At 35.2% G+C, this 19,816-nt stretch overlaps 2 protein-coding genes across 5 annotated transcripts in view; both read right to left on the bottom strand.

The window, feature by feature from the left end:
* LOC121371243 (atypical kinase COQ8B, mitochondrial-like) overlaps positions 1–9,548 on the bottom strand; it is a 78,708-nt gene extending 69,160 nt beyond the window's left edge. The window contains exons 1-8 of the mRNA XM_041496983.1: positions 9,034–9,548; positions 6,995–7,215; positions 5,502–5,840; positions 4,649–4,715; positions 3,622–3,693; positions 1,835–1,960; positions 1,409–1,494; positions 606–746 (exon numbers count right to left, since the gene is read on the bottom strand). Of these exons, the coding sequence (XP_041352917.1) occupies positions 606–746; positions 1,409–1,494; positions 1,835–1,960; positions 3,622–3,693; positions 4,649–4,715; positions 5,502–5,840; positions 6,995–7,189 (1,026 nt within the window). The 5' untranslated portion in view covers positions 7,190–7,215; positions 9,034–9,548. The remainder of the gene's footprint in view (positions 1–605; positions 747–1,408; positions 1,495–1,834; positions 1,961–3,621; positions 3,694–4,648; positions 4,716–5,501; positions 5,841–6,994; positions 7,216–9,033) is intronic.
* A 5,627-nt stretch (positions 9,549–15,175) lies between these two features.
* LOC121371247 (RNA-binding protein Nova-1-like) overlaps positions 15,176–19,816 on the bottom strand; it is a 47,598-nt gene continuing 42,957 nt past the window's right edge. For all 4 annotated transcript variants that reach the window (XM_041496989.1, XM_041496988.1, XM_041496991.1 and 1 more), the window contains exon 5: positions 15,176–19,221. In XM_041496989.1, coding sequence (XP_041352923.1) covers positions 18,074–19,221 — 1,148 coding nt within the window. In that variant the 3' untranslated portion in view covers positions 15,176–18,073. The remainder of the gene's footprint in view (positions 19,222–19,816) is intronic.

Genomic DNA, 19,816 nt, shown 5'->3' on the forward strand with positions numbered 1-19,816 from the left:
ATTTTTCACTATTAATATGAAGGCCTACTTTGATTTAACAACAAATAGCGATGTATGTCAACACCAGTCAATTTTCGGACCCTGGTTTTGGTTTCGTACAAAGTAAATAAAACAGAACCAATGTTTTTTTTTTTTATATGATATATTTGACAAAAGGTACTTTTAAAACTTAAAAATTTAATATTTTGTCAAGAATTATGAAAAAGTAAAAAGTAAACAGCGTTGTCTGCCTGCAATGTTAATTTGTCACAGCTTGTGTTATTTAAATTGTTAATTAGGCCTACACGTTGTATCCTGAAACGGAAATTACAAAAACATGAAAAGGAAAATAGTGTTTTTTTAAACGGAAAACCACTGGGTCTATAAAACTGCCTTTATAAAACACCAAAAAAGGTATTATTAATTAATAAAATATGCCTTTTATATCTTTTGCCATTCATTTATTAAAGCAAGCACATAAATTACATTAATGTTTATTTCAATTAATTTTTGTGCATTTTTAATGAAATACAAGTGCCCCGAAAATGGTGAAAATGCCCCAAAAGTGTTTGATCTACCATGCCTTGCCTAATCACTATATTAGCAGCATGTTTACAATAACTTACTTGTATTTTCATTGCCACTTTTCTGCCATTGTTCAACGTTGCCAGGTGAACTTGTCCAATGGAGGCTGCAGCAAATGGTTTTTCATCAAAAGAAGACACCTTACTTCTCCAGTCTGGTCCCAATTCTTTGTTCAACACTTTCTGAAAACACACAGGATGTAAATTTTCCTTATTCATGACACTGTCATAAACAAATTTTTAAATATACCTTCATTAACACTTCCTGCAAACTCAGTTTTATTTTTTATACCGTCACAAAATTCCTAAACACGCCAAAATTAAATCTAAGACATCGATTTGCAAACCATTTGCAATAATTAATAAATTTATCTTTATAAGGAATTATCATGATTAGGGCTAAAACTAATAAACTAATAATAAGTGTTAGCACTGACAGTTGACTACAAAAAGGCTGCTAGATTGGTCAAAATAAGACAAACTAAACATTTTCAAATTTAATTTGAAAAAAAATGTACATATCAGCAACAAAATCTGTCATTATAATTGAACCATCGTAAGTAATAAACAAATGCTGAGTATTTCCAACACAGATTAAAAATACCTATATTTTTTGACAACCCTTTACTTTCTAAAGTAATGAACACTATGATTATTTTATCCATACTGTACACCCTTACTCTCAACATAAGACTCGGGTGACAGAAATTCTCAAACCTCCATGACTTATAGGCAAAGATATACGGTAGTGTCATTTTAGACAAATGTCAGTCACTGAGTAAGAATTACAGCATAACTGACAAATCTTTCAGATCCAAAAGCATAGCAAGTTATGTAATTCTCACCAGCATTTGTGAAGAAGGCATGAAATCTGCACTCTGACGAACCCGTTCAAAAATTGCTTGTAGCTGAGGATTGATGAATGAATTGTCTAAAAATAAAATTGGAAATTAATTATATAAAATTCATTATGAAGATGCTTTTATTTTAAGCCATGTCATCTTTCTACATAAATACACTTTTAAAAATTCAACTTAAAGCTATTCAAGGAATATAGAATATGGCATACATGTATTTCATTGGCAAGAAATATGTAGGGAGTTAATTATTAAAAAGTGGCTAATTAAAACAATTTTTATTAGCCAAATATTATAGCCACTTGGTATAAATATTAGCAATTGGCCAATTTGGCAATTGGCAGGATACTGTTGGATGCTTGAAAAGCAATATGGACTTGCACATTAGCAGAACAGAAATAGTTGATAGCTTACCTTGGATACTGAGCATCTGCCCTAGTTTGAGTGCTGCTCCACGCACCCTGCACAATGTGTTTACAATTCTTTCTGCATTTGCATGTGTCAAAAAAGGGCTGGTATCTAAAATACCAGTTCCAGCAGCTGAAAAATAAAGAATAATTAATGACTAATTAATTAATCCTTTGCTTTTGTTTGTCACAATGTATGACAAAGATGACTAAGCATTTTATCAACTGATAATCATCAAGATTTCATTGTGTCTTTCTATTAAGTTCCCGTCACCCCATTAGTTTTCAATACCATATTTAAAAACAAATGCATTATTGTTTTGTAAATAAAATTACATAATATTACGCATTTTAGATATTTGAATTTTTGTATGAAATCTATAAATATATTAGTATATTGATTAAATATATCTTATGTGGAATAACAATTGTATTTTTCTCAATGTATGCAAAAGCATCAAATTAATTTTAAGAGCAAATGAACCCTAATGAATCATTAATTAAGTAAATATTTTATTTAATGACACACTAGAGCACATTGATTATTTAATAACCAGCTATTGGAAGTCAAACATTTGATAATTTTGAAACAGCCTTCAGAGGAAACTTGCTACATTTATTCATTAGCAGCAAGGGACTTTTCATATGCATAGGCCGGGACGTAGCCCAGTGGTAAAGTGCTCGGTTGATGCACAGTCAGTTTGGGATCAATCCCCATGTTTGACATCCAATAGTTAATGATTAATATATCAATGTGTTCTAGTCGTGTTAAACAAAATAAACTTCAACTTCCATATTCCCCCAGACTACCACTAGTATCTTAACCTTCTGAGTACTGCAGGCGAGATATCTCGCCCGACATCATGTCAGTCGATATACTGTACACTATATACAGTGCATTCCCCAATTCATATTTCCCGCCATTTTGCACATGAAACTCACCAGAAACGGAAATATAATAAAAGAAAAAGATTTTTTTTCAAAATGGTGGCTTTTGTTTTGATTTTTTCAATTAAGAATACCTTGAAATTTTGAGTTCAAAAAGTGGTTTTCGGCAAGTATTTTCACTTGACAACAATGGCGGCACGTCACGGTAATTTTCAGGGATCGATAGCTGATTGTAACAGCTAATTTGATAATAAATTTGATCGTTTTACCAACAACAAAAATTCCAAATATTGCAATAAGAATTGTAGTTCGGGTTTAAAAAAAAATTCTGTTCAGAAAACCACTGTTATCGGGAATAATGGACATAAATACTGGACAGCTGGCCACAAATGCCCGTAAGTAACCGCAACTTTTTCGATTTTTTGTCTAATTTTAATCACCATTAGCTGATCTAAAAATAATAAAAATTACAAAAAAGACACGAAAATAATACTTACCGATTCATATATGAACTTTATTTCATGTATTTATAAAACATTTAAGTGAATATATGTGAGTAAAAATTATAAACTTGTACCCACTCAACGAGGTTTTTGTTAAAAATTAATCCAGTAGTCTAACGGTTAAAGGCACATGTTACAATGAAAAGGAAATGTTTTATTTAACGACGCACTCAACACATTTTATTTATGGTTATATGGTGTCAGACATCTGGTTAAGGACCACACAGATATTAAGAGAGGAAATGGCTACTCTTTTCGATTATGCTCCATTCCACAGACAGGATAATACATACCACAGCCTTTATTACATTAGTTGTGGAGCACTGGCTGGAACGAGAAATAGCCCAATGGGCCCACTAGTGGTGTTGTTAAAGAAAACAAACTTTAAATAAAAACAACTTACCTTTATCTCCTAAGCCCACTGATCTTCTGGCTATTTCTGCTACTGCTCCAAGCCCCAAACCAGCTGCCAAACCTTGAACAAAAAAACCCCTATTTACTTAACAAGTATTTTAGTACTGTATTTCATAAAAAGTCTAATTCGTTATTTTTCATAACCAATATCACAGATATTAAGATTTAATTTTAAATTTTGTTCAACTAAAACTGAATTATTTTTCAGAAACCAACATTAACAACAACAACAAAATGTGTTAAATAATAAACAACAGTTAATAACTTGATTCTATTGTAATGACATAGTATATGGTTTATGAAATGGCAGAGTTGTGAATTTCAATTGAAAACACAGACTGTAGGTTCTTTACATGTGTGGAAATGACTAGAAAATATGTTACTCATATTGGGGAAACTAACCAACCACCAAGATATATTACTGATAGTATGGCAAAAATTGATTTTGGGGGCAAACGGACCTCTTACAGTTTTGTTATATCATTTGTTTTGACAAGCATTGTGAGAGTACTGCTAAAACAATACATGTACCCTACCAGAACCAACAAATCCAAGGGCCGTAACTCTGTGAAAAAAGGGTAAATCGCCTTGAAAGTTAAATTTGATCTGTAACAGTACATAATAAAGCTGTATTATATACAAAATTTCATCTCAATATTTTCAAGCATTGCAAAATAAAAAGTCTGCAAAACTAATTTTTATATTTTCCTCAGTTCAAGGACCATAACTCTGTAAAAAATGGGCAAATTGCCATGAAAGTCAAACTTGATCTTCAACAGTGCATGTACATGATAAAGCTATACACAAAATTTAAGATCAATATATTGAGGCATTGGGAAAAAACACCAAGAAAACTATATGTGGGACAGACTGATGGACAGTCGCCATGAACATAATTTAATCTTAAAATTGGTTATTACATCAATTCGTCTTCTTCAGCATTTGAAGTAATATTAACTGAAGATCGTAGTACTAAAGAATATTAAATATAAAAATGTACAATTGTTATTACATACCTCCATAATTGACAAGCCGACTAACTCGTGATGCTGGAACACGTCTCTCTCGAGCTGTTGAACTCAGCTACAAGTCAAATATAAATTTATTACACTGAAACAATATGAACCTTTTGACAAAATCATTAATCTGTATAATAAATATTCATTTGATGTATATTTACTACATTACAACAACAAATATTATTTTGTCATATATGATTCACTTACGTATACTTTAATTAATTTTAGCTGATATTTTAGAGACCAAGACTAAATATTTTCCAGTTTGAGGCCTGATGGTCATACTTAATTTCAAAACCTAGTTTTGAGCAAATTCAAGCTATTAACATATGTGAATATCCTATATAAAATGGGGGAGGAGGTACCCCAGTGGTAAAGCATTCGCTTGATGCGCAGTTGGTCTAGGATCAATCCCCGTCATGGGCCCATTGGGCTATTTCTCACTCCAGCCAGTGCACCACAACTGGTATATCAAAGGCCGTGGTATGTGTTATCCTGTCTGTGGGATGGTGCATATAAAAGATCCCTTGCTGCTAATTAAAAAGAGTAGCCCATTAAGTGGCGACAGCAGGTTTCCTCTCTCAATATCTGTGTGGGCCAAAACCATATGTCCGACACCATATAACCGTAAATAAAATGTGTTCGAGTGCGTCGTTAAATAAAACATTTCCTTCCTATATAAAACATGCACATTTAACGTGTATTTTATTATTAAGTCATGTTATTAGTTTGAGTATTACTGACAAGAATAATACAAGCAAATTTGATCTCCATTGTTATAATGAATTGGCATTCATTTAAATACTGTACTGAAGGGTGTCTGTAGCTCGACTGGTCATTTATCACTTACAGTCTGTATATTTTTCACAGGCCTTGGTGACTCTGATTTAACAGACACTTTCAAAGTCTCTGCTGCAGTCTGCTTGACACTGGTTTCTGCAGGTTTTGTTTTTTTCGCGTGCAAAGTGGTCTTCTCTGTACTGTGAATGGTCTGGTATGATGCTTCATTTGTGATAGCACTGTTGTCAGACTGTTGGTCTGTCTGCATCTGCTCTAGGATGGAACTTTTCACAACAGTATCATCTGATTGTGTTCTGGTGTCAGACTTGCTTGGTGGTTTTTCCTTCACAATATCAACAATGATATTAGCTTCTTCAGAAAACTTTGACATTTTTGCTTTTGCATTCGACTGAAAAATTAAAACCAACAAACTTTAAATATAGTATACACACGATTTAAGACAAGCATGCTAATATATAAGTGACAGCTTAGAATCTAAGATAATTCAGATAGGCCCCAACCCATTTAATGTTACATAACCTATTACAACCATGTCGTAAATTTAATGTGCGAACACATTTTTTTTAAAGTTTGTTTTGTTTAATGACACCACTAGAGCACATTGATTAATAATCATTGGCTATTGGATGTCAAACATTTGGTAATTCTGACACATAGTAATCAGAGAAAACCTGCTACATTTTTATTCTAATGCAGAAAGGGATCTTTTATATGTACTTTCCCACAGACAGGAAAGCACATACCACGGCCTTTGACCAGTTGTGATGCACTGGTTGGAATGAGCAAATACCCAATAAGTTGAATAGATCCACCAAGGTGGTTCAATCCTGCGACACAAGCAACTCAAGTGAGCACTCAGTTGACTGAGCTAAATCCTGGCCCCACAAAAAATCACCTACATTTATGCCAAACTAGATTGCACTAGCAATGTGCAAATGAAACGATCTTACAATTTTCAAAGGCCTGAAGTGACATGGCTACTCTTTATTATTAAGTAACACAAAAGTTATTTTTTAGTATATACACTTTCTTACAGACCAGCTGTGGAGCACAACTCTGAACAGAAATAAATACAAAACAAAGAAAACTTACAATTTATAAATATTCTGCTGTCAATTAAAATGGGGGGGGGGGGGGGGGGGGGGGGGGGGGGGGGGGGGAATTAGCTATTTTTGCAGTACAGTATGTTGTATACAGTGGGTACTAAATATAAGTGAGGGACAATGTTGATAGGGTACAGTTTGCTAGATTTGCCCCATCTTAAAATCTGTTTATGCTATACAACAGACTGTTTAAGCTACACATCTTATGCATATATCAGGGTTGTAGACAGTAGTGGAAGTTGCTCCCTCCAGAACATTTCCAGAGCATAAGGTTGATTTACAAAACATTTAATAAATTATTTTTTCCTCGAATATCAGCAGCCAAATTTAGACTTCTTATATCCTCTCACAGAGACACTTTACTACATTTCCTCCATATTGCCCTCCACCCTTCAAACTGACAATTTGTTTTAATAGCTATGACCCAACATTTTCTAACCTGAAAGTCTTCTGCTTGCTGCTGAGCTGAACTGTAGACATCTCTGGTTTTGACTCCACATTCTTCAAGAGCTGTACGCACACTGGAATTGTTCCATATTCGTGTCCATTCATTATTCTCGTACTTAAACAAAGCTTTGGTAATATTTTCAAGTCCTCGTATAAATCCTGCTAAATCTCCTGTTCTTCTAGCCATGGCACAAATAATGATACCCTATATTTCTAAAAAAATAATAATAATAAAAAAATTACAGTACTTAATAATAATAATAATAATAATAAAATAACAATACAAAATACACATGTACATGAAAACAACTTTTGATAAGGGGCCATTCAAATATTATGTAATGCTTTTGGGGTGGGTGTATGTCCAAACGTTATGTAGGGGTGGTAGTGTACTTAACATTATTTTGTAACACACTTTTTCTTCTTTTTTTTTAATTTCATAAATACTGTTACAGCAAAAATGTTTAACAGATAATAAATGCCAGATACACAATAATGATTATAAATTGAGTTGAAATCCGAAGATCAGTGCTTTCCTAAATTGCAAAACAATATGTTAAAATTATATTACACCCATAGCATGACTTGTTTGTGAATGGGAGAGGGGTCTGCAAGCGTATTGTAATATTTTGAGGGGTGTATAGTCTAGCGTTACATTTACATTGTATAACTTTCACAAAAATACCGTTAAGGTACATATTTTCAATATCATCATAAGTTATAATTCCAAATATTCACTTATTACTGATCGATATAATAAACAGTCAGAAATCCAAATTAAAATAATTGTATATTAAAATTACAACAACAAACCTAAAACCCACTCTTTAAAAAGTAAAGTTTGTTTTATTTAACGACGCCACTAGAGCACATTGATTTTTTATCTTATCATCGGCTATTGGACGTCAAACATATGGTCATTTTGACACTGTTTTGAAGAGGAAACCCGCTGTCGCCACATAGGCTACTCTTTTTTCGACAGGCAGCAAGGGATCTTTTATTTGCGCTTCCCACAGGCAGGATAGCACAAACCATGGCCTTTGTTGAACCAGTTATGGATCACTGGTCGGTGCAAGTGGTTTACACCTACCCATTGAGCCTTGCGGAGCACTCACTCAGGGTTTGGAGTCGGTATCTGGATTAAAAATCCCATGCCTCGACTGGGATCCGAACCCAGTACCTACCAGCCTGTAGACCGATGGCCTGCCACGACGCCACCGAGGCCGGTCCACTCTTTAAAAGAAAACGAAAGAAAAACATATTCAATTTAATTTTTTAATGCATCCCCCAACCCAGCTGGGTCAGATTCAAAATTTGGTGAAGGGGAGAGGGGTCACAAAATTCACAAAAGGGCAATTTGAGTTTATCGAAGGCAAATGAGCCAAGCTCCCAAAGGTAACGAGTTCTGTTCCTGAAGGGGTGAGGGGGATATGCTTCCAGGGAAATTTTAATATCAGGTGTCTTTTCATGGCACTTTAGTGTCACAAGGTTTAGGCCTACTGTGGATGATGGATTAAAAAAAGTAATATAAAAAAAACCTTCAAACAGGCAAGGTGGGGGGGGGGGGGGGAGAGATACGGGAGCCCTAGCACCCCTCTCTGGATCCACCAATGCCCAGCAGAAATATTTCCGCATGTTACCCCTACCCCGCCACATTATATTGATACAAATACAGAACTTCACATACCGGTATGTTGTTTTCGCTTCCTATTTATTGCGCAAGAATAAACGAATGCAATAAATAGGAAGCGAAAACAATGTATGTGAAATTCTGTATTTAATACATACCCTCTTTTATTTTTCACAAAAACTGTTTTTAATTTAACGTCATAACTAGACTTTCATAAATCTATTGATCAATCCTCTTTTCATAAATTATGTAGGCCTAACATTAAGAATCATACTCTGTGGCAATCTTGTGTAACAATTGCTTACCTGCTCAACACCTTACTCTACCACCCTGCATTATGCATAATCATTTGTGGAACTATTCTTAGCATAAACCATATAAGTAATTGCCAAAATACGAACCATCAGTTTATAATACTTCTATTGTGGCACTGTCACGGGGTCCATAGATAATTACTCGAAATTTAAAATCGGCCTCGCTTGTGGTGCTCAGAATCAAGGAGGGTTGTTCAAAGAATATAAATATTGATGGTTATGCCGGTTAAGCTTACGCAATAATAATAATAATAATATCAACAAGTTGTAAAAACAATAAATCCGTGTGCTAACGAATATAGCCCATTTATCGAAATTTTTAAATGTCTTTAGTGGATGATACAAAAATGAAGTCAAATGAACGTGTAGTTCTGAGCTCTCTCAAGTCGACAAGGTCTCAGGGGGGATAACTCCATTAGACAAAAACACATACACGTTTTGAAGTATGGAGTGTCAGTTCGGACATGAGATAATTTTAAACTTTGTGGAAAATAGAATGTTGTGAGAAATAAATAATATATTTGGCGAAAAAAGGTCATTTTATTTTTGATTGAACCCATGCATGTAAACAAAAAATAAATAGGGCAGTGTAAACAATGTTATGCATGCATTTTATCTGTAGCCTAACAGGGTTAGCTGCCACTCCCATATAACTAATATAAATTTGATCAACAAAAGACGGAGTTCGACAGATTTGGACATTTTGCTATACTAAAGTTTAGTTATTAAAATGACACACATTGATTATTGTTTCTCGTATGAGGGGTTATTTACGATATTACTTACTTTTTACTTTTATGATATTGAGCAATGATATTTTAACATTCTAAATTATTATTATTATTAAATTCACGTGGTACACTGGGTAGCCATGATTTCGGGGGGGGGGGGGGGGCAACCCATATTGGGGGTCAACCTATACTGTATGTAGGCCTATATATGATTTTATAAAATTTAATACAGTTTTAAAAAACCTGCTATTCCACTGTAAGAGAAGTACTCTCCTTGAATTGCAATTTAGTGTCGGGACTATAAATGGCGAGGTCTATCTGGTAGTACCTTGAGATCAAGAAAAAGTTAAAGTTTGTTTTGTTTAACGACATAACTAGAGCACATTGATTTATTAATCATCGGCTATTGGATGTCAAACATATGGTAATTTTGACATATAGTCTTAGAGAGGAAATCTGATACATGTTTCCATTAGTAGCAAGGGGTCTTTTATATGCACCATCCCACATACCACAGCCTTTGGTATACCAGTCATGGAGCACTGGCTGGAAAAAGAAATAGGCTAATGGGCCACCAACGGTGACTGATCCCAGACCGACCGCCTCAGGTGAGTGCTTTACCACAGGGTTATGTCCCGACCCTTTGAGGTCAAGAATTTTTGTTGTTGTAAATGACACCATTGGAGCACATTGATTAATTAATCATCAGCTAATGGATGTTAAACATTTGGTAATTCTGACATGTAGTCATCAGAGGAAACCCGCTACATTTTCCCTAATGCAGCAAGGCATCTTTGTCCAGTTGTGGTGCACTGGTTGGAACATGAAAAAACAAATCAGTTGAATGGATCTACCAAGGTGGTTTGATCCTGCGACGAAAACTCTTTAAGCGAGCACTCAACCAACTGAGCTAAATCCCAACCCCTTGAGGTGAAGAAATGGCATGATGTCACTCATATCTCAAATCAAATATGACAAGCTAGAGTTATGCTCCCCCAGAAAATAGTGAAAAAAACAGGAGAAAATTTGCTTGATCAGGTGGTGGGAGGGGGGCTTCAACTCCGAAACCATCCCCTGTACACGCACCTGCAACCTTGGTTCGGTCCCTTCAACACCGAAATAACACAGTTTGACTGTTTCTAGAACTAGGTGTTAGTATAATGTTCTTGTATTTTCAAATGAAGTATAACAAAAGAAAGTATACTAACCTTTGAAGGTCTTCTCTGTCAATGAACTAGATGTCCAACTTCCATTCAATTTAAAAAAAAAAATTCTATCATTGGACTAGTAGGTTTAAAGAAATTTCTAGCTTGATATACTGTATTAGAGCAGTAACTAGCACCCATTTTTAAAAATTAAAGTGCTTTTTTAATTTTAAACTCTTCTTTTTTTTTTGGTGCTCTTTTAATTCCTTTTTTGTCTATTCCAACTGATTATTTCTTTTTTGCAGTCCCAATAGTTATTTTAGGCTAGGTATGACAACCAGCATACTGATTAAATAAGCTGAAGAATGAATACCAGCATTGGTGACTTACTCATGCTCCCCCAGAAAAGACATTAAAAAAAGAAAATTTGCTTTGAGTTACGAGGTTTGTAACCTTAAACACCCTCTCCCCTATGTGCATGCACCTGCTGATCCAACTGAGCTAGCCATACAGATTTACCTAGGTATTTTGTGAGTCCAAACATAGGCCCCTTCCCAAAAGAAAGTAGCACTAAAAATGCCCCGTATATACATATTTAATTATGTCTGTTCCAATACATTAAATTAACTGGTGTACTGCATCATTCAGTGGCCTTCCTGGTCAGTGGGCCCACTGACTGACATATCAAAGGCAGTGGTATGTACTACCCTGTCTGTGGGATGGTGTATATAAAAGATCCCTTGCTGCTAACTGAAAAGAGTAGCTCATGAAGTGGCGACAGCGGGTTTCCTCTCAATATCTGTGTGGTCCTCAACCATATGTCTGACACTATAGAACTGTAAATAAAATGTGTTGTGTGTCTTTAAATTAAACATTTCCTTCCTTCCATTCAGTGGTCTGAAAACATATCCGAAGTATCATTTACTTGCACTAATTTTCCCAATCCCATCAGACAGGAGACATTGGTGAGAAATCCTGGATAAATCCCTTGCATATACACAAGTTTTACCCACATCAGGTTTGCAATTATGGGTTTATCTCCTGGGTGCTGCAGGTTGCAGGTAATCCAGGCTTGAGCGAGTAGGATGGTACAACTGACAGCAAACGTGGAGCACAGCATTGGCAAGTAGTACCACATCCTTAGAGGTTTACTGTGGATGTTTTTCTTCATTTGACCATTACAATGTGTTATGTTTAAGCCCAAGAATGTTTTTCTTTGTGGGTGTGGGTAGTTTTTGGCATGCTTTCACCAGATAACACTCCCGTCGTGGGCACAACCTCCGACTTTCTTTGTGTGTGGTGGATGTTTTATTTTTTCATTTTTAGAGGGGATTTTATTAATGGAAAAACTTTTTAATGTAACCAAATTTAAATGATAGCAATGTTTATGGGTGGTCAGTGTTGCAAGAATTTGTAGTTTATTTCAGATGACCTCCTCCATCAAGTTTTGTTTTCATGTTCTCTGAAAAACCATTTTAACAGGATATTTAATTAATTTTAATTGTCACAGGAAAACCTCATTATCCAAAGTCAAGGGATTTTATATCACAGTTGGGATATACCAAACTGAATAGTGATACTAAATCTGTTTTGGACAAGGACATAGTGGGGTTCACCAGTATTTCCACATTGAAATCAAGGTATAAAACTTAGAATTTTTCTTTTAGTTCTAACTTGCTGGTTTATCCATTGGAAATTTCAAGTGTAAAAGACTTGTAAAAAAAACCCCTGAAATGGTTAGAATTTCAACCACTTCCATCATGTAGGCTTTTTAATGAAATAGTTTGTTTTGTTTAACAACACCACTAGAGCACATTGATTTATGAATCATCGGCTATTGAATGTCAAACATTTGGTAATTCCGACATATTGTCTTAGAGAGGAACCATCCCAAAGACAAAATAGCACACACCACAGCCTTTGATATACACATATGATATCAGCACACCGAAACACATTCCATAGTTTGTCGGTGCATCACACGTGTGTGGGGTGTCAATCTCGATTTTGACAATTTCCAGGATGGTCAATTAATCACTGTGGAACATTATTTCTGTCAATCTTTTTCATTCTGTTGATCATACAGTAGTTATTATTTTGTTTTTATTAATTTTTATTGTTTGAATTTGCGATTTACTGATAAAAACCCGTCAACTTTCAAATTTCACTTTTGACCCCAATCGTCCTTCAAGATCTTTGGTGGTAATAAAACCTATTGTAATACTGAACTACCGAATATGTTTGCCCAATTAATTCACTATTATCATATAACCAATTTTGGCAATTGTAAATTCTTATTAGAGTTCCCCTACTTTTATATATATATGTGTGTGTGTGTATCATATATATTTATATTTGTGTACGTGTACGTGTGTGTGTGTGTGTGTGTGTGTATATATATGAATTTTAACTGCAAGGCAGGTGTTAAAAATAGATTTGTTGAGGATTACACAAGTGCTATTCTGAAAATGTTTATTTATAGAAAATGTATTCGTATACAAAGTGTTCATTGGACCTCAGAGACCCCATTTAGCTGGATAATGTTCATGCAGTCACTGGTTTGTATTTTCATTTCTATTTTTTTACCAGTCAATGTCCCCATCCCTAAATAAATGTGTGGTTCTTAATAATCAGCTTATGATTGTCCATTAATAAACAAGACCATCTCCATCTGTAGCCAAGGTAACGTGCAAGATTGAGATTAAACCGGTATCATATCACCAATATAATACAAAATTAACGTAAAATTCCCATTGACTTCAGCTTTGTTATGCATACATCATGATCATGTTAACTGAATGCTTTAACAATTAATTTACATAGACACAACCAATTCCTAGAGACCAGTTCGTTCTTGTTCAGTCTTCGACTACACAATATCTCAAGAATAGCATGGCCGACCATGTCTATCCTTTGATCTCATATAAAGTCCATGGCTGTATATTATTTGGAACAACAATATTGTACAGCTGTAGTATAGGGGTGTCTGAAGGTGCAGTTTTGATACAAGTAAACTACAAAATAATAAAAATTTATTGCAAATGTGAACTAGGGCCCTGTGATTAAACAATAAAAATGTCAATGTATTTACAAACAATTCAGTCTTATTTGATAAGACAAACTTTTTAATGTTTAAATATTATGGTGACTTAGCCCGATCTTCTACAAAAATGGGATGATCTCACTGGAATAATAAGGAAAATGTGTGAATATAGGATTTGATATTTGTCAAATCAAATCTAATACAACGATGTAGACGAGTGAAGATGTGTAATTACAAGTTATGGAATCTTGCAATTTATGAGCATCTTGTAAAGACTTTGGAAATATTTGGATTGCCCACACCATATAAGATAGGTGGTGAGCATGAGCATTTGAAATTCTAGGAAAGATTACAATTTTAAACTAGATCATGGATCATTCAGAGATGAAATGAAATAGATCGTTTTAGATTTGGTTAATATGTGAATAGAGTTTGTTAACAACTTATTTGATGCAGGGACTTTGGAATAAATGGATGGATGAATAAATGGATGGATGAATGAATGAATGAATGAATGAATGAATGAATGGTTTAATGACACCACATCACGAAAAACACATCGTCTCTTGGGTGTCAAACACTTTGGGAGGAGGCATGGATATTAAAAGAAATGACTTTACCCAGCAACCCGAAGTTGTGTGCACTTTGTTAAAATTACATACTGTAGACATTCCACATGAGGCTATAACCTGCATCAAAGAAATGGTAGGATACAACTGGAATTATCCCAGTACACAGACTGGTTAGAAATAATGTCCCAGTTGTAGTCTGTCAAGGAATTAATCCCCATCTGTGGTCTCAATCCAGACAATGATTGGTATACTTAACAATGTGGTATGTGATGTTCTGTCTGTATGATAAGCATGTTACAAGTCTCTCACTGTTATCATAAGGTGTGACAAAACTGCTGTTTGTTAAAGTTTGTTTTGTTTAACGACACCACTAGAGCATTGATTTATTAATCATCAGCTATTGGATGTCAAACAAGCAAGGGATCTTTTATATGCACCATCCCATAGACAGGATAGCACATACCATGGTCTTTAATATACATGTTGAAGTGCACTAGATGGAATGAGAAATAGCCCAATCGGCCCCATGTCGTTTGTTAGATAAATGCCACTGATTAAACTGATGGCCGATGTACATGTGAGTTAACAATCCAATCAAAGAAACCATGATTAATGTCAATACTATAGTCTTTTGTGGAAATACAATATCCACACATGTTTTCTATCAAACAGATTTGTTTCCATGATACTGCATATTAATTATCGGTATATGAAAATAAACAAAAACAAAAATGAAAGCTTTGTTCAGCTTTAATTTATTGAAACTTATTGAGAACTGCATATATTACCAGGTGGTGGACATGGTATTTGCAGTATAATTAATCAACAATTATAGTCCCACAGCAAGTGTGATGTCGCATCTGCAGAAAACAGAGTGCCACTAAAATAATACCAACAATATTAAATGAAAATAATGATAATTAATGCTATAACTAGCAAGCAAGATAATGAATTAAAAAATAAATAATAATCTTTGAAATAAAATAGGTAAAATCTGTGTTTGATGATATTTTTTGATAAATGTACACAATGCATGCTTTATAATATTGGATGCATATATAAATATATTTCATGTGAATGCTAGCGATGAAGCTGACAGTGGCAGTGCAAAGGGGTACAATTGGTAGGGACAATTGCCTCCAGGTACCCTGCAATGAAGGGCAATATCTGGGGCAGATTATCTGTTTTAAAAAGTTATGGGTTTTTTCTTCAAATAAGGTGGAGGTACCCCACCTCCCCCGAGGCATCTCCTCGCACTGCCACTGAAAGCTAATGGCAGTCTGTACTCTGCAATGGACATTCAGTTACCCCGTCACACTACTGAACAAGTCAGCAAATACCAAGCACAACCTTGTGCACACACCTTGTTACCAAAACAAGCTATCTGGGAAACAGAGTACATAATATAGAGAGCATCATCTGGAAGAAAAAATAAAAACAAAAATAAAATCATCTTTCATCTTTCTCCTTTTATGCTACGATTATTCTTCACTTGTTTGTGAATATTATGACAATAAATTGGATTCTCAGTCTGAACCATACCAGTGTTATGTGCGGAATATGCTAAATAATGACTAAAACAAGTGACCAACCTCACCACAGTACAATTGAGAACATGTAAAAATACACTGATAACAAACATTGGGTTACAAATAGCAACTGTTGTATTGCTTTGGTTAAGTTCCAGACTTCAAAACAAAATGCATTGCTGATACATTATGTGCTGTTATATCAAAAACTGTTTATGTAAAGCCACACACTTCAGCAACTATTGAATAAATGAACCAACTCTCCATTTTATGTACTCTTAAAAAGACTTTAGAGAGGTTTTGAGAAAGCCCACCACATCATAGCATACCATAATCCTTCTAACTCTTTCATAACTAATATTTTTCTCTTTAAAAAACAGAAAAGTTAAAAAAATACCAACACCTGGGTATTCTGATCAGTAACAAATCCCTGAACCATCACACTACACATATCACATAAATAATAAAAAAACAGGGGTGGAAAAAAAATAATGAATTGTCCAAATAATTAGAAGGATTACAGCATGCAAAACATACTTTTATGTTGCCAACGCACACAAGCATTGTTGGCACAATCGGTGTTTCACTTCGCACACTGGAGATCCACACCATAAGGAAAGACATCGGGCTGTGACAAACACCAGATCTCATGGGAAATGCGTGGCCTATCCAGGAATAATATGAGTATAAAACGATCAAGATCACATGCAGAGAGGTGAAATGACTGAACGGGCTGCACAGCATGCGGCAGGCACGGTGCAGGAGTCAGGAGTGAAACACAGATAAAAGTGAGAGAGAGAGAAAGAGAGAGAGGCTCCTATAACAGGTACACACCCCCTGTGGATAATCACACATCTTATTGCATATTTCACCTGTCCATCAAAATCACAGTATAAATGGGAATAACAATCTATCTACATGTAGGAGACATTTGACAATGCTGTATCTAATATAATAAATAGTAACTAAGCAATTCCTATTGTTCCCACAATAAAATGTTTTTCAATAACACATCTAACCTAAGTTTTCGAACCATGTCTTGTCGCAGGACCTCTCCAAAGAATAATGAACTTCTATATAATGGCAAACACACCTTACCAGCTTCCAAATCTTTTAACGGCATACAAACAGACTGAACGGATGAAAAGAAAAAACAATTTTGACAGGAAAAATCTCAAATTTAAAAAAAAAAGAAGAGAGAAATAAAAGGGAGACAAGCAAGAGAATAGGAAAGAATAGAAATACCCGTTCAATTTTTAAAACGCACACTTCCCTGGTTACAATGCACACAATGATTTCATGCTAGATTAAGACAAAGACTATAATAAATCTGGCTCCAGTTCCATGGTTGAAAATAAATATAACTCCTCAATAATTACAGTTAACATAGTGATTAGAACATGTATATGAAACGTGGTTAACAACTTTTTGAGTTAAATAATAACAATCAATTCAACTAATAAAACAACTTTTTACATAATACAATATTCCATTGACTTACACATGAATATGATACAATTTCTGTTGCATGATAAATGTGACTAATATACTATATAAAGCCTTCCATTCTATGAAAGGCTGAGGTTTTGAAAGTGGAGAATATGTTTAAGTCTGAAAGGTGTGCACTAACATCGAGTAAAACACCCAACAAGAACTGATGATTGATCTCCAAGTACAAAATAGTCCTGAACAATGGTCTACGAATGTCTAGGTAGCCATCTTGGTTTTACTGAAAGACCTCGAGGAGGATGCGGCAAGTTTGCATCAGACGGTAAAAACAATATGTGATGTAGGAAAGTCTTTGTAGTTGAATCTATGAGGGAGAAACGAATCTGTCGTGAACATGTGGCTGAGATCTGAGTGATATACGTATATACAGGAGTTCCTAATGGTTTTTAATAGTCCAAATGATGTTTGTGTATAGCAGAGTATCTGGGATGAACATGCAATGCAAATGTACATGTAGGAAAAAAAAAATCACGTAATGCACAAAAAAAACAAATTCACTGTAAAGGCGATTATGCCACCAATAGGGATAAAACGAAAGAGGCCTTAAATAAGTTTTTTTGTTATGATGCTTGGTTATGAAACACAATATCCTAGTATCCTAATGTCCTGATGCTTGACGGGCTCGTTTGTACTCTTCCTGTTGAATGCGTTGTTGAATCATGTACTGTGCTTTTGTTATGTTAGATGGCGTTCCAGTGATAGATACTATGCGGTTCCGGGTTCCAGGAGTGTACACCCCTTTTTTCGAGATTTGAATATTGGTACCAGTGTACTGCTGTATTTCCACAATGCCCTTTCCACCAGGGCCCAGTATAGCTCCCACGATACTTTCCGCCACTTCCAGATCCTGTTTGGTAGTTCCAGACGACTTGTCCTCTGTAGGGCTATACATTCCTGTTCCAAGGCCAAATGAATTTTGGTTAACACTGATATTTGGAGACCTATCACTAGCGGGAAATCCTTGGGCAGTGCTGGGGTAAGTCATAGCACTAGAGAAGGAATCATTTAACATGGGACTACTTCCATATCGCTCCTGCTGTACACTTGGGGAAGAGCTTCCGAACAGACTAGAGTTGGCACCTGTAGAGCCAGAGCTACCTAGTCCAGATGAACCACTGCCAACAGGACCAAACAAGCTTGTGGCACTAGCCGAATTATTGCTAGTGTTGAGGTATGGGCTGCCCTGGGACACGTTTCCTGAAGCCGACGATGTGCTCGTCATCAGTGGCGTGGATCCGATGGCCGGGGTACCCAGATTCAGATTGCCTATACCAGTGTTGCCACTCATGTTCTGGGGAACATTTCCTATGTTATTGACACCAAGACCTAATCCCATTCCAAGTATTCCATAGTTAGCTAGCGTGTTCATTGCCTGACTTATCTCCTCGGTGGCCTGGTCAGTGAATCCACTGCCTCGTAAAGTCACTTTCAAGTTGTCAATACTGGCACCCGACATGGTACCCGGCGCTCCAGTGTTGAAATTCATGCCCGTTGCCATGCTGGCGTTTCCATTAAATCCGAAACCGAAACCTCCACCACCTGCAAAATTATTGTTGCCAATCGCCATTTCTTGACCGCGATTCTGAATAAATGTGCTGTTAGCGAAAGGTGAACCTGTGGGATTGGCACTGGCGACAGGACCCGTATAATCTGCATAGCTGATATTTGGACAACTTCCACTCTGTGGATCTTCCACGATCTTTTGAAGTATCATGTCTATAGCCTTTGTGTTGGAATCGAAATCACCTGCAATGTAAAATAGAAGCACACCATTAACAGGTTTTTATATTAAAGTCATGTTGGCTTGGCTGTTTTCTACCTTATCACACACACATCTTGGCATCCAAATCATACTAAAGCCTCAAGACGTCACAAATAAACCATTGATTAAAAAAAAAAAAACTTTCCGATGTAAAGCTAGCTTGACACTACTGGGTTAACAATTATTATTGATCTTTTGTTTTTTACTTTTATACAATATTGTAATGCAATCACAAAACAGAAAATATCAGAAAAAAACTAATTAAGATGAAATTATTTATTCAATATCTTCGCCAAAAACTTTGATACAAGGCTGACACTACAATCTGCATTTGATTATGTCCAAGCCAGAAATCTAACTGAATTTTTTTGGAAACACAAGCCATGGTAGAATGACATGTCATGAAATGAAAAATGAAAAATGAAATGAATATGAAATGAAATGATGCCATGTGATGACAAATTAAGTAAAAAGTTCACATTTAAATTAAAGATTTCTTCTGTTTTAATTTTATAAAGTTTTAAATTGTTCTATATTATATAATACCAGGAATAATTCATCAAAAGAAATGCTTTTTAA

Source organism: Gigantopelta aegis, chromosome 4, assembly GCF_016097555.1.
Source record: "Gigantopelta aegis isolate Gae_Host chromosome 4, Gae_host_genome, whole genome shotgun sequence".
Classification (NCBI taxonomy): Eukaryota; Metazoa; Mollusca; class Gastropoda; order Neomphalida; family Peltospiridae; genus Gigantopelta; species Gigantopelta aegis.